Genomic DNA, 15429 nt, shown 5'->3' with positions numbered 1-15429 from the left:
TGTTCATAGCGCATATGAGAGGATAATACTGGTAGTAACCTGGTTACACCAGCCCACAGGGGATTATTCTGTCCGTCCGTCGATGGGAGGGGGGGGGGCTGGGTGGAGAGGGAGGTGCTGGGTGGGGAGGGGAGGGTGGGGCTGGGTGGGGAGGCGAGGGGCTGGGTGGGGAGGGTGGGGAGGCGCTGGGTAGGGAGAGTGGGGCTGGGTGGGGGTTGAGAGGGTGGGGCTGGGTGGGGAGAGGCTGGTCACCCCGTGGTGCCCTTATAAAGTCAACGTTTAACCTACTCACGCCGGCTTGTGCCCGCCCTCACAGTCGGGAATATTTGCGGAATACACCACGCCGCCGTTGACCCTGGCCATTGACCGAGCAACCCAACGTTCCTACCAGCTCCCTCCGCAGGACAACGTGTTTCTAGGTGGATACTGCAGTTTACACCCTGGTGCCTGATAATAATTACATTTTAAACAACATTCCTGAGTTTATTTAGTGACACATTGTTAATATGTTCAGGCTTTGTCTGTTGTTCAGTTATCTCCTCATAGTGTCACCATTCATAGGCATACTTTAAAAATAAAACGGTTCATAGAGAAGACTTTTTTTCAACTACATTTTTATCAGGCCCCATGATGCAAAGCACAGTTTAATCTAGCAATGGATAGATCTTGGCTAATTATAACGACGAATGCGCAAATGAAATACTCCAAGAACGTTGTTGTATTGCTAACGTACATCGTGCATCGCAGTGTCAAGCAGTGGGAAGCAGCAGCAGCTGCAGCTGGTGCCGCTACCCCAAGCACGAGGACTTGCAAACACCTGCAACTGCATCGTCTTGAAACGCACTCAATGCACCGCAGCCGGAGGCTCACAAATGAAAATGACAATCGTGTGTCCCCCACCTCTTTGACAGGTTGCAGCAACGATTTGCGACCCGTAACCGATGTGAGCGCCAGGCTGCAGATTTGTATACGAAAACCCGAAAAGCGATTCTCAAAGGTAAAATCATTGCATGTAAAACGTGACTATAGGAATTCATATTATTTTGGTATTTTGGTAAAGTCACGTAGAACAAAACATTTAATAAAACAAACTACCACGTTTCGATTGCAACACAAGCAATCGTCATCTCTTGTTTTTCCTCCTGATTACGATAGCTTGAATTGCGATCGAAACGTCGTGATTTTTTGTTAATGTTTTTGTTCTACGTGACTTTACCGAAAGACCCAAATAATACGTATACATGGGTTTCTTCTCGATTGTTATACAACGGTATTGATCACACTTATCCTTGAATTTATATGATGCTTTCATGTATGTTATTGCTGATTATCCTCGCTTCTTGCGTGTGTTCAGGAGCCAGATGCCAATGTCTTGGACACTTCACGTGGCCTCAATGTGCACGTGGCCTGGCACAGGCGCGGTGGTGACGTCACCGTCACTTCGTGACGAAGGGCGGCCGTGTTGGTTCTGAATGCCAATGTCGAGCTCGGCTGGCCACGACGAGGCGGCTTCAGGAGAGTTATCCGACAGCGTGACGAAATGTCTCGTAGCGCCCATCTCTCTTAGCCGAGGGGAACCCCCGATGGCAGCTTGCCCTGTGCGGCACGAGGCGGCTTCAGCACCGGCCTGCAAGAGGGCATTAATACTGCCGGTAGGGGGGCGATGATCCCTGCGTGGGATGCCAATTGAGTAAAGAACTCAGTCGCCAGAGATGGCGCTGACTTGGTGGATGCTTTTATGCAGCAGGGGCTGATGATGATGACTATCATGATCATGATGATGATCATCATGATGGTCACGATGATGACCATCATCATTATGATCATCATCATTAGCACAGTGTGGATGAGACGAAACAGTAAGTCTTGTAGACCGAGTCCTCAACATGCGTGTAAGAAATAAGAATCACGGTCGTAGCGATAGAACAGTGAACAATTGTTTAAAAACCGCCAGCCAACAGCCTAAATGGTGGACGCTTGCCAGTGTGAGTCTGAGTCCAACTGCATAGAAGTTTAATCAGTAACACACCACCACAGGCACACCTTGACGCAGCACTCACCGTAACGGCAGACACCAGCACGACATTTACATCATCTGGCTCCACTGAAGGAGGAATAAAATGCACTTCTGAAGAACAGGACGACACGGTAGAGGGTTCATAGGTCAGGGTACACGTTGGTGCCACCGCAGGTGAAGGCACGAGTGGAGCCAGTGGTGTAAGTGTGCAGGCGGTGCAACTGCACATCGGGGCTCACTAGCCACAGTAGGGCAGGAACCGGACTACGGAAAGGTGGGAAATTGGACAGGGAACTCCCCCCCCCACATCACGGTCCTTGCACCCAGTGGCCATGCCAACCGCGTGGCACGACTGCTCAACGTGGTCAAGGCGCATTCAGTGTTCGATGCTTTACCGTGAAAGCCATCTCCACCACCGTGTAACATGCCCCGTGTCTCATCATTATCACCACCACGTCCTCCTCCTTTAGTGCAAGTGTTACAAATGTACAATAACCACAAGTCAGCGCCGCTCCTTCGTATGAGGGCGTGATCGGAAAGTCGGTGGCGTGACGTGATGAAAGTGTCAATCGTGTTTATCTCGTGCTGTCTGTCGAAGGACCATGCCGAACTGCCTTGCGATAGGCCCCAATTTGACATCGTAGTGCACTGAAATAGTGATCGTGCAGCAAGGGAAATCATCAAAAACACACATCAAGCAAGGGCACGTAAGTACAACTTACTTTGTCTTATCAAACCCCTGTGTATTTATTAACATGATACAATGCTTTTTTAACGATTCAGAACCAAAGGGGTGCAAGGCTGCAGAAAGGTTAAAAACCACTGGTTTAAGAAAACTTATGCAAGGCACTGGGACCCAGATCTTGCGAGTCTGGATTGTATCCAGATGTATCTGGGATTCGTACGTTTTCTGCTGTTTCAGCAACACAAGTCGATTTCACACACACACACATAACTGCATACCAAATTATAGTCAATATACCACTATCAAACTCCATAATCACTCACCTCTCAACTGCTAGTTCCCTCATTGTATGTATCTACGTTGAACTTCTTTCGCACCGTACGTAGCCCAACCGTTTTCACCGTTCTCATCTCCTATCGCATTGGCGATAACAACTCTTCCCCGGGCTCTCGCCTGGTTAAATAACATCAATAATTTACATAACCACATTCTCTGGGTTATAAGAGATGCCGGAAATTAAGACTCACAACAAACTTTGGTATCGTTTTGAAAAGGAGGAGAAAAAACCCCCACCAACCAATCAATCTCGCAAGAACACGGACAATGCGAGAGAGTGGGAAACAGGGGTGTCACACATCAAGTGGTGAGGTGTGGAGCGGATGCTGCCAAAAGCAAGTAAAGCTTGTGTCTTGGAAAATACGGCGGTGGTGAAAGGGGGCTGTGTGGTGGCAATAACGCTGTTGACTGTAATTGATCAAGTGTATTCGAATCTGGTCACTCGTGTGAAAGGTGGAAGCGGCTGTCCTGGCAATCGAGGCCACGTGGTGGACTTTCAGACGCACCCCCAGCGTTGGTTTTAAAAATACAGGAAAAAAATTGTACCGCGTCATCCGGAGAATGAGGAAATTGATGCCTTTGCATAGTTTATGCACTTCAACATTTAAGCTAGAGTATTAACAAATTGCTATGTATGAAATAATAAGCTGATACTATTATGACGATGCCAATTATCAGCGTATTTTTCAAGATCATTCTCACACACGATGTAACCAGCACGGGGGAGTTGAAAACCATGCTGAGGATAGCGGTGACGTCGAATGTTACTGCAGAAATGTAGCGCAGTGACTTATGGCTTTGCCCAACTTCTTAAGTAGTTTAAATTCCGTCGAAAACCAAAACAACAACAACAACATCTAAGTAACATTTTATCAATGTGCTGGCTTACGTTGCCATTGAGCCAAGTGTGGTGGTGTATGCCAGTAATCCATCACTTTGGAGGCCAGGGTTGGTGGACCACGACTACTTTGTGAATATCTCAATCCTGCTGAGCTGCAACGTCGCCAGAAGATGGCAATACAGCAAGTGTGTTTCACCCAATTACTCTATCAGGATTTGAACCCAGGCTGAAATGTAATGCACACTTTCTTGTATCGATAACAGATTGATTTTTTTCTTTGGATTGGGCCACATTAATGATCTGGCAACATTTCTGTCGTAAGACCCTCCACCACCCGACACAAGTTTTTATTTATGTATATTTTGTATTAACTCCTTGAGCTACTTGGGGGCGCTCAGCTTTCGCTTGCTTTTGCTTTAACCTAGCGACGCCACCGGTCTCTTTCTCAGGACATTTTTCAATTCCCCGTGTGCCCCCCCCCCTCTGCCCCCCCAGGTGTTTCCTCTCGCCACAATCGCTCAGCTGAACGATTGCTCGAGTGCGTCCGACTGTCCGCCGGACGCCCCGAACGAACCCTGCAGCTCGCCCTGGTCCCCGAGGGCAGCGTCCGTGGGGACGGTTTCCGCGGCGGCGTCGTCGTCGGCATCGGCCTCGTTGGCGACGGAAGGACCCCCACCCCAGTCGGCGAAGGGGCTGGCGGGCGGTCGCACGGGGCTGAGGTGCTTGCGCAGGAAGGTCCCCCAGAAGTCGCCCTTCTCGGCCTTCTCCGAGTGATCGTCCGCGATCCTGGGGGGTTCGGGGCGAGGGAGGTCACACGAACCATCGTAGTCTCCGGGTCATGAAGAAGCACGTTGCTTTCTTCTTGGCTTTTACAACTCATTTGTTTTTAAAGCTTGACTCAAGGCTATTTTACCATTTCTACGTTATTTAGTTTAAGTTTAATGGGTTATTGTCGTGCTGATACTCTATTTTGTCTTGTACCACGCTTTGAGATCGCTGATGTGAGGCGAGTCATCGACTCCGGGAATACATTTGGGGTGCGTCTGACTTTCGAAAGCGGTAATCTCTTATCCGTGCAACTTGTATTCCATCTTATAATTTGGCCTTCTCCCAGTCATGATCAATCCACTACTGGATGATGAAAATCATCAAGCGTGACGGTGATTACGACTGCTGATCACGTAGTAACGCTACGAAACACCGCAGTGCACTGACGATGGTCATGAGTAATCATTGTCTACGTGTGTATAGAAGAAGACAAATTATAATACATCCACTAATTGAACCTTATAGCGGGACCCCGGGGTCCCGAATAAACTAAAGTCAAAATGGTAATTTATTTTTTATTTTTGGCGACTCCGTCCCACCGCGCACATGAACGCCGCGACCCGCCTGGCGCGGATTGTTCTGTTGTCGTGTCCAAGCGCAGCGGCGAGGACGAATGCGCAGAAGAAACAAAACTTTTAAAGTTTGATTAGCGCATCGTGTAGAGCTCGTCGAGAGGGATAGTTCGCCGTATCGTTCGCCTTCTACAGACATAAAATTACGTCCAAACGCAGTTGATGCGAGAGCCGGGGGCTTATGGGACCCCGGGGTCCCGCCATAAGGTTCAGTTATTGGCTGACCTGATAATTATGGGGGTGGGGGGGGGGGATTGCAGACCCCTCGTTTAATAACGACGAGCGTTTTACTAAATGTTTGATTGCTTTTGCCGATTCGTAAGAAAATGAATAAATTAAATCCACAGACTAAGGCTCGAATAAAACGTTATAAACTGTCATAGCCTCGACTGCAATCAACCACTGACCAATCAATGTAACACCGAAGCCGGGTGAGTGTCAGGTTGTGTGGATACAACTGCGGAGCACAGCTCCAGAGGACAAACAAGCGGATGGGAGAGATCATTCCGAGGTTCAGCAGTGCGAGGGAAGAAGCAGGTAGAGAAATGTTGTGACCTGCAGTGTGGCGAGCGATAGGGTGAGTGGTTAAGTGTAGTTGTGACATGCAGTATGGCGACTGGGTGAGTGGGTGGATGACCTGAAGTTATGGTGTTTGAAAACAGCGCGGATGAAACGAAACAGTCAAACTAAACTATTTTTTTTATTTTACCAGGTAAGACCCTCTGAGCTACGTAGCTCTTTTTCAGCAGTGACCTGACCACAAATGAAAGCTCAACGAAGTGGCTTATCACGTGCACAGTTATAGCAGCCAAATACTCAAAACGCGTGATTCTAAACGTGAAGAAAAAAGCCGGAGGACCCGGAGAAAAATCCACGTGACCACTGGGAGAGAGACACGCAACCTCCAAATATACAGCAGCAGCAGCAGCAGGCGTCAGGGTCGGGGTCGAACCCACGACCTCCTGCACACCAGGCGAGGCAGTTAACATCTCCTAGCCCCCACAGCGCTCCAGGGAAGCACGGTCGTAGTGACAGAAGCGTGACAAGGAGGCGACATGGCCACCGGTGAGTGAGAGCGAGCGGCAGGAACGCACGCGGTGGCCTGTGGGCCCTCGTTGTCCGTGAGTCGCTCGTGGTCGCCCAGGCGGTGAGAAAACAGCGTCGCCTTCAGGGCCTTGAGTCCGGACGCTGGTGGCTGCTGAGAACACGGGAAACGAAGAACAGAGGCGCAGGACGTGGGAGAGCTGGGGGGTGGTGTACAGACGCGAGCGCACGGTGGAGCCGGGGGGGGGCGTACGTCACAAGTGGGAATGCACCACGAGGGTTAGCGGAGTTCGAGCGGTGGCTGAGTGGCAGGGTGCAAGCAGTAGGAATACAATGAGACGGAGTCAGTCGAGGACTTGGCCACAGGACACGTGGTGGAACAAGAGGCAACGCGGTATAGCGGTGAACGGGGTACAGTGGTGTACAGGGTATTATGGTAAACTTAGTACGATGATTAATTAAATACAATGGTGTACAGGGTATGATGGTGAACTTCTTACAATGGTGAACTAAGAACAATGGTGTACTGGATACAATGATGAACGGGATACAATGGTGTACGTGGTACAATGGTGTACTGGGTATAACATATTACAGCATTGTACAGAGTTAAGTTTGAGACATAATACAAATGTAAATAGAGTATATAATCGTGTTAACGCAGTACAATAAGACAGTACTGGGGTGAACACAATAGGAGAGAGACACGCTCCGTTATAATGATTGTTTATGATACAACACAATTCACACCGCGCCATCCCAGAGTGCTTTGCACGCAATAAGAGACTTCCATCTCGTCTCAAACATTTTAGAGGGCACCTCCAGTGGCAGCTGCCCCTGTGCAGCACAAAGTGAACCCAGCAGGGGGATGTGATTGCTGATCCCGAGTGAGTTGGTGTCATCCCGAGTGAGTTGGTATGATCCCGAGTGAGTTGGTGTCATCCCGAGTGAGTTGGTGTGATCTCGACTGAGTTGGTCATTTTTAGATTTTCACAAAAACGTGGACCACGACACTGACGCACAACGGCGGCCCACTCATTTTCGAATGACGTCAGCGTCCACTGCGAGGCAAACGGCACTCTCACTCTTATGGCCAACAAATCATCGCAGTATTAACCAGGGCAGCCTTGCAGACTCGAACCACCACCGCCGCCGCCACTCACGTCTCTGTGCTCGCCCGCCCTGCCCGCAGACTCCGCTAGCGCACCCTCGCTGGGCTGCCCCCCCGCGGCCGCGACCTCCGTGCCGCCGTGGTCACCGCAGAGGCCTGTGCCGCCGGCGTTCAGCTGCGGCCCCCAGCCCGGGAAGGGGCTGGCGGCCTGGGAGGAGCGCGTGACGCTGCTCTGCCGCTTGAGCAGCGCGCCCCAGAAGTCGGGCTTCTCGCTGGGTCTCTCCTCCTCCTCCTCTTCCTCCTTCACCGGCGGCCGCTCCTCTTCCCTCTCGTCGACGCTGTTCGCACCCCCAAGCGCAGACGCAACGAGCGCACGCGACGGTCACACGCTGCGGTGTCCGTCCGCGCACGATCAAGCCGTGCGACTGCGTCGCAGGAACGGTCGCGGTGGGAAGAGAGCATTGATCGATCGCCCGTTCGTTCGTTCGTTCACACCTCGTGTGGCGAAAGGCGCCCGATTGAAAACGCGCAGTGGCCGCGCGTTCCGCGTCGCCGTTCCGCGTCGCGTGGAACGCTCTGGCGGACAAACTCAACAAGCTCAGCCACTTCGGGCGAGACCTGAAGACCATTTTCGTTTTATTTTACCAGGTAAGGCCCACTGAGCTGTAGAGCTCTTTTTCAGAAGCGACCTGGCTAAAAATGATAGCACAACGAAGTGGCCTATCACGTGAAAATGTATTGCAGCCAAATACTCGAAACGCGTGTTTATTCTAAGTGTGGATGGAAAACCGGAGAACCCGGTGAAAAATCCACGGGAGAACATGCAAACTCCAAATATACAGCAAGCGCCAAGACGCAATCCATGTCCATGACGAGACAAGAAGACACTGCTGCTGCTGCTGTACATGAGAGATGCTGTTCGCGTGATATTGGGCTTCTTAAATGACTACTTAGATTACATCAAACATCATCACGTGTGATGCTGCCATGGTCACATGCAACCACTACATGGTTACTAAGCTACCACATTCCGGGAGGCTCAACCAAGACGCATGCTGAGCCGGCATTTCCTGTCGCCATCACCAACGCCCACTTGTACATAGCCACGCCTACTCAGCCACTAGCACCACCCACACGGAGTGGCCTCCCATTGGGCTCTTACTGGATTCGGGCCCCGCCCACGACCCAGGTAGCCCCTCCCACTGTTCAGGTAACTATATATACGTCTATATTTTAGGCATGGTGGTCACCCCGTTCAAAACACTACCCAGGCTCGACCCTGCTTAGCTTCCGAGATCTGAGTTGCCATAGCATTTGCGTGGAGTGGTGGAGAGAGGGGTGGGGGCACAGACGACCGCCTGACCGCGTGGGTTCTGGCTCCTCGTTCTCCGTCAGCCGTTCGTGGTCTCCGTATTTGGGCGAGAAGAGCGAGGTGACGTCCTTCCATCCACGCACGCTCACCCCGTGCACCTGCGCCGGCACAATGGGAAGAGCGCCGCTCCATTCAGTGGTAAAGGCTCCCATAGACTTCAATGTTAAAGGCTCCCATAGACTTCAATGTTAAAGGCTCCCATAGACTTCAATGTTAAAGGCTCCCATAGACTTCAGTGTTAAAGGCTCCCATAGACTTCAGTGTTAAAGGCTCCCGTAGACTTCAATGTTAAAGGCTCCCGTAGACTTCAATGTTAAAGGCTACCATAGACTTCAATGTTAAAGACACCCATAGACTTCAATGTTAAATTGTCCCAATGACTTCTTCAATGTTAAAGACTCCAATAGACGTCAATGCCAAAGGCTCCGATAGACTTCACTGTTAAACGCACCCAAATTGAGTTACAAGACTTGAGGATACAACAACGACAACAACAACAGAGTGAGTTAAATAAAAGCGTGTAAAAAGTGTTGACCTGATTTTCAACTTCACGGTACGTGCAAAGGGACGGAGCTCCCTGAGCAGTGGGTGGCGCTAGACCACGAGTGGGTGTGTCTATGAGAAAGTGGGCAGGGTGGGCGGACGGAGGGCGGGGCTACCGGCTCACGACGTGTCCCGGTTGAGCATCCCAGAAATGTGGCAGCTTTACAAAAAAGTCCGTCACAAAGTGCACTCACGTAATTGGGTTTGGCAGCGGTGGAAATTTCGCATTGCTGTGGCAGGATACAGCCTTGTGAAGAGAGATAATGACTCTTCACTTCCCCGCAAACTGGTACTTATTTTATCGACCCGAAGTACGATGGCCTCAGTTGACCCTGAACAGGTATGTGAACTTGTGACCCTTCGATGCAGAGGTGAGCGCTCAAATCATAGCGCCGCGGGCAACATAAATCGTCACGCGGCAACACAAAACACAACACGTGGAATTGCGATTGTGATGAGATGCAATGGGGAGGAGGTTGGTTCGCTTTACCTTCGAGGCGAGCTGAGTGACCGAGGTGGACACGTCCTCCAGGAGCTTCCCGTCGTTGACCTGTGTGGGGGACAGTCGAGACACGGACGGCACAACTGTGGGTTTTCAGGGTGCGACGTCCTGCATCGTGAGGTGGAGGAGAGAGGAGAAGGGAGGAGGAGGGAGGAAGAGGAGGAGGGGAAGGCGGCGATAGACAATGACGTTTTTCGTCAATGAGCCCTTTGTCAGTCCCATGTTTCCAATTCACAATTTTGGTCGAATGAGCGTTGTTTATCTCACGTTAAGTAGTTGGGAAAATCTATTTTTTTACGGATAAAAATGCACGTAGATGTGCAGCCCCGTGTCAATCCATGGTGGTTATTTTGACCATACTTTCTAGATTTGAAGCTTTCGTGACTGCAATGATTCATATTCTCAGGTTTTTTCGGTAAAGTCACGTAGGTAAAAACATTAAAATTAATGAAAGTAAAATAAAACAAAACAAAATAAAATTCACGACGTTTCGGAGGCAACACAAGTCTCCGTCATCAGGTGGGACCGTCACAGCCGAATTAGCTGCACCACTTGATGCAGCTAATTCGGCTGTGACGGTCCCACCTGATGACGGAGACTTGTGTTGCCTCCGAAACGTCGTGAATTTTATTTTGTTTTGTTTTATTTTACTTTCATTAATTTTAATTTTTTACCTACGTGACTTTACCGAAAAAACCTGAGAATATTGACCATACTTCACCACGCTGGTGAGTGCGGGTTGGTAAAAGCAGGGAGTTAAGACGTGGGGGGCATATGAGTAGATCACAACAATGGAATGTTCTTCTGCCCGTAACGTAGCCTGGTATTCCTGGTGGTCACCCATCCAATGACTTTCCAGGTGTATCCATCAAACTCAGGAGGCCGAATTCTGCCGTAGATCTCAGGATGAGCATTGCAAAAAAACAACGTCTGGGAAAGACCGGGCCAATGGAAAATCATGGCGGCCCTTTCCACCAGCAAGTGGCGTGAGCAAGAAATCGCAGGGCTGCACCTTTTACAAATTCACGCCACCGTCAACGTCACCGTCGCCAGGGCGGCGGTGACGGTGGCGGCTATGTCGGTGGTGACGGTGGTGGAGTGGTGGCGGTGGCGGTGACAGTGGTGGCGTGGTGCCGGTGGTGGCTATGTCGGTGGTGCCGGTGGCGGTGGTGGTGGCGTGGTGGCAGTGGCGGTGACGGTGGTGGCGTGGTGGTGGTGGAGTGGTGGCGGTGGCGGTGACGGTGGTGACGGTGGTGGAGTGGTGGCGTGGTGACGGTGGTGGCGTGGTGGCGGTGACGGTGGTGGAGTGGTGGCGTGGTGACGGTGGTGGCGTGGTGACGGTGGTGGCGTGGTGGCGGTGACGGTGGTGACGGTGGTGGCGTGGTGACGGTGACGGTTCGTATCTCGTTTTGCGTCACTCGTCACGAGCGGATGAGTTGCGGTGACACGGCTGACATTGGAACAATGCTCGCCGTGTCTGGTGACGCTCAATAATTTAGAGCCTTGGTCCGGTGCGCCGTGCGATTCAATCCCCGCCGCGCTTAATTGGCCCAGGGTACGGTTACAGCCGAGGCACCCGGCCCCCCCCACCTGCGCCCCCCCCCAACCCACCCTACCTGCCCCCCCCCAACCAACCCCACCTTTTGGGAGGGGGCGGGGCGTTTCCGCAGGTTTTCGCCGTCCGCTGGGCGGCAACGCAGCCAGCGGTTGTTGCGCTTTGCGACAATTTGTCGGCGTCGCCGGCGTTCGGGAAATAAAGTAAATGGTGATGTAACATTAACTATTTAATGTGATGCGCACGCGAGGCCAGGGATAACAACAATAAATAAATAGGGTTATCGAAGAGTGGCGGCCGCCGGCGAACATTCTGTGCCCCAGCCGGCGATTGGCATCTTGGCGACAGCCCTCGTTTCTGGCCGAAGCGAGTGGAAAAGGTTTTTCTCTCTCAAAGTCCAGTTCCACATCACTACCTATGCCTCTACATTCGCCGTCTGCGTGCCAATATTTTCCATTCGGAGTTAAATTGGTTTATTGGTGCGTTCCACGCAACCGGATTTCGACAGCCGAAATTTTTTTTTTTGAAGATTACAGATCGGCTCAAAAATAAAACACTCCATTATTAGTCACGTCGTTTATTTATTAATGATGACGGCTTGGCGAGGCCTTCATCCAGCAGTGGATTGATCATGGCTGATGATGATGACGATGACATCGGTGGCGAGTGATATTTGAAGCACCAGCCCGCAACTGGCTCGCTGATGAAGCGCATGGTGCAATACATCAACTCCCAACGCCAACACGGCATGGGCAGGCATTCATCCAGCAGTGGATTGAAAACGAGATGTAAATGATTACCATTCATTATTACATTCAAATTGCATAACAACTCCAGCTTTTACAAATTTGCGATGCCCAAACGGAAATATGCAGTCGAAACTTGGTCAAACATTTGTAAAGCCTAATGAGTGGGCAGCGCCTCTCCGCGTTCAGTATAGACGGTAATCTGCCCGCTACGGCTTTATTCGGGATTTTAAAATCCATTCATCCCTTGTTAAGCAGCGCTTTCTTTTACTCGTTTGGCCAAGGAGGCATCGAAGGAGCGTGGCTTTTAATTTAAATTTCTGTGCAAAAGCCTTCGTCTGTAACTGTGAACAATCAACTCTGCGATACAAAGCACAACAACAATTCGGAACGACGTTGGAATCCTGGTTCTCGTATCTGGGGTGGAGCACGCGGGTCCCAGCACGCTGCGCCGGAAATAACTCAGAGTGAAGCAGCAGCAGCAGCAGAGAGGGCGACTGATGGTCAACCACTTACCGATTCACTCCCAGACACTCGCTCACTCACCGGCGGTAAGTCGTCTCCTCGCTACTGCCCTGGTTACTCTGGCCCCAAACTTCACTCATTGATAGCTTCACCCTGATCATGGGATACCTTTTTGCCATTATCAAAGTATGTAAAATAAGAAGAGGTGTTACCCTCTCTGAAGAAGGTTGAGAGCCTTTTCTGAAGAAGGCTGTCTGTCTCTGGTGTAGACCAATCAGTTTCAAAGACAATACTTTATTATCATTATTATGAGAGCATGTTTGTTTGCATGTTCACCACAAGTAGTGTGTGGTTAATGCAGACTTGACTCCCTGCAAAAGGTTTCTATTTTGTGTTTGAACATCTTAACACCACCTGTTTTATTGGCGGAAAGGGTCAAACCTATTCCTATGTTCCACCCTTGCTGAGGATTCGGTCCACCAGATATGACTGTTTCGTCTCATCCGTACTGTGTTCAAACCGTCACCGATTAGCACGATTGGCTACGTACGGTGGCGGAAGAAGATCAACATACATACATCAGCACACTGCAGGTCACAACCACACTCACCCACTCGCTCACTCACTGACCCACTCACACTCTCACCCAACCACATGCTCACCCAACCACACGCTCATCCTCCCACTCAGCACACTGCAGGTCACAACAACACTCACCCACTCGCTCACTCACTGACCCACTCACACACTCACCCAACCACACGCTCACACTTCCACTCAGCACACTGCAGATCACAAGAACACTCACCCACTCGCTCACTCACTGACCCACTCACCCAACCACGCGCTCACCCTCCCACTCAGCACACTGCAGGTCACAACCACACTCACCCACTCGCTCACTCACTGACCCACTCACACACTCACCCAACCACATGCTCACCCAACCACACGCTCACCCTCCCACTCGGCACACTGCAGGTCACAACAACACTCACCCACTCGCTCACCCACTCACACTCTCACCCAACCACACGCTCACCCTCCCACTCGACACACTGCATGTCACAACAACACTCACCCACTCGCTCACTCACTGACCCACTCACACTTTCACCCAACCACACGCTCACCCTCCCACTCAACACACTGCAGGTCACAACAACACTCACCCACTCGCTCACTCACTGACCCACTCACACACTCACCCAACCACACGTTCACTCGCCCTCCCACTCAGCACGCTGCAACTCACCTCACCGCTTTTTCTGCTCCACTTTGCAATTCCCTCCTCCCGTCGCCATCGTTTCATTGTCCCCAAGTTCTTGGAATAGCCCCGCTCCATGAGAGGAACGCGTCAGCTCTTATCTCTTACGCTTCTAGCAGTGCTGTTTGTTGCTGAAGAGGATGATGATGATGATGACGAACAACACAACACTAAACTATAAACTAGTTGTTATTTTACCAGGTAAGGCCCACGCTCTTTTGCAGAAGCGACCTGGCTATCACAAAGTAAAACTCAACGAAGTGGCTTACAACGGGGACATTTATCGGAGCCAAATACTCTAAACGCGTGCTGATGTTGATTCTAAATGCGGAGGGAACAACCCGAGGACCCGGATTAAAAATCCACGCGACCACGGGGAGAGAGAGAGAGAGAGACGCAAACTCCAAATATACAGCAGGTGTCAGGGTCGCGATCGAGCCCACGGCCTCCTGTATACCTGGCGAGGTAGTCAACATCTCCTAGCCACAGTGGCGCCCACTGATTGCCTGTTGAACAAACAGCGGCGCGTGCGAACGAGCGAGCGACGCGCGCACGCGGGCGATGGAAATGTACGCGACGTGATAATTATTTGCCCGGCTCACTCCGCACGCCGTGAGATCCTTATGTAGTGAACCCGTGAATGGTTAACTCGCACGGCGCTCCGCCACTGGCACGACGCCCGATTAACACGACACGCGACCTCCAAAGCCCAGGCTGTCTGAGCAACGACGAGGATCGTGACGATGACGACGATGGTGGAGAGTTGGTGGACAATGAACGTTGTGAGTGCCCTGTTAGGGGGGGGACGCACGTGGCCCGAAAGGTAATCGTATCCGGGCGGCCAGCAATGAACAGCGCTGTCGCAGTAGTACGAAACAATTCCTAACGCGCGCATATTTTGAGAATCGGACGCGATGTTCGATCGAGAACTCAGAGGTGTGGAGCCAGAGATCAAAGCCCCTCGTATGTTGGCCTCAACCAGGTGAGAGCCTGAACAGGTGAGAGCCTGATTAGCTGAGGGCCTGGAGAAGTGAAGACATGAACAGGTGAGAGTCTGGACAGGTGAGAAACTGAACAGGAAAGACCTTGAACAGGTGAAGGCATGAATAGGTAAATACTTGAACAGGTGACAGCCTGGACAGGTGAGAAACTGAACAGGAAAGAGCTTGAACAGGTGAAGGCATGAATAGATAAATGCCTGAACAGGTGAGAGCCTGGACAGGTCAGAGCTTGAACAGGTGAGCCTGATCAGGTGACCCTGAACAGGTGTGAGCCGTGAAGTGATGCTTGAAGTTGCGCTTTCAGCGTCCCTTGGTAATGAGACGAAGAATCCGTTCGGAAATCTCCCAGAGCAGGGTGTTCGAGAACGGTCGACGGAAGTGGACACAGCAGAGCTACCTCTGAGAGATCCCTCCGTGCGATATTCTGGTCCACACCACGGAGGTCAGAGCAATGCCACCTGCCTTGGCACGCAACGTAATATTTGTCGCGTGACAAAGCTATACAGTATTTTTTATATTCACGGCTGGAATTTGGCCAAATTAA

General features: G+C 51.1%; 1 protein-coding gene across 1 annotated transcript; it reads right to left on the bottom strand.

Annotated features, from left to right (window-relative positions):
• Window positions 1-1990: 1990 nt before the first annotated feature.
• Window positions 1991-15225, bottom strand: LOC144725040 (uncharacterized). The gene is made up of 6 exons (XM_078604480.1): window positions 13873-15225; window positions 9840-9899; window positions 8798-8904; window positions 7487-7772; window positions 6374-6477; window positions 1991-4665 (listed from the first exon to the last, which is right to left on the bottom strand). The coding sequence occupies exons 1-6, from the start codon at window positions 13960-13962 to the stop codon at window positions 4398-4400; spliced, it is 915 nt and encodes a 304-aa protein (XP_078460606.1). The 5' UTR covers window positions 13963-15225; the 3' UTR covers window positions 1991-4397.
• Between the last annotated feature and the right edge of the window lie 204 nt (window positions 15226-15429).

The sequence above is a fragment of the Lampetra planeri genome, chromosome 22 (genome assembly GCF_965212315.1).
Source record: "Lampetra planeri chromosome 22, kcLamPlan1.2.h2, whole genome shotgun sequence".
In the NCBI taxonomy this organism is placed as follows: domain Eukaryota; kingdom Metazoa; phylum Chordata; class Hyperoartia; order Petromyzontiformes; family Petromyzontidae; genus Lampetra; species Lampetra planeri.
Note: the sequence above shows the minus strand (reverse complement) of the source record. Positions and strands in the feature narration are given on the sequence as shown.

Excerpts from the sequence above, each read along its gene's own strand:
- LOC144725040 (XM_078604480.1), bottom strand. The coding sequence starts at position 13,962 with ATGGAGCGGGGCTATTCCAAGAACTTGGGGACAATGAAACGATGGCGA. Across the intron at positions 7,773-8,797 it reads GAGGAGCCAGAACCCACGCG|CGTCGACGAGAGGGAAGAGG; the intron begins GTCAGGCGGTCG and ends GGGTGCGAACAG. Across the intron at positions 6,478-7,486 it reads GGGCGGGCGAGCACAGAGAC|CAGCCACCAGCGTCCGGACT; the intron begins GTGAGTGGCGGC and ends CCGTGTTCTCAG.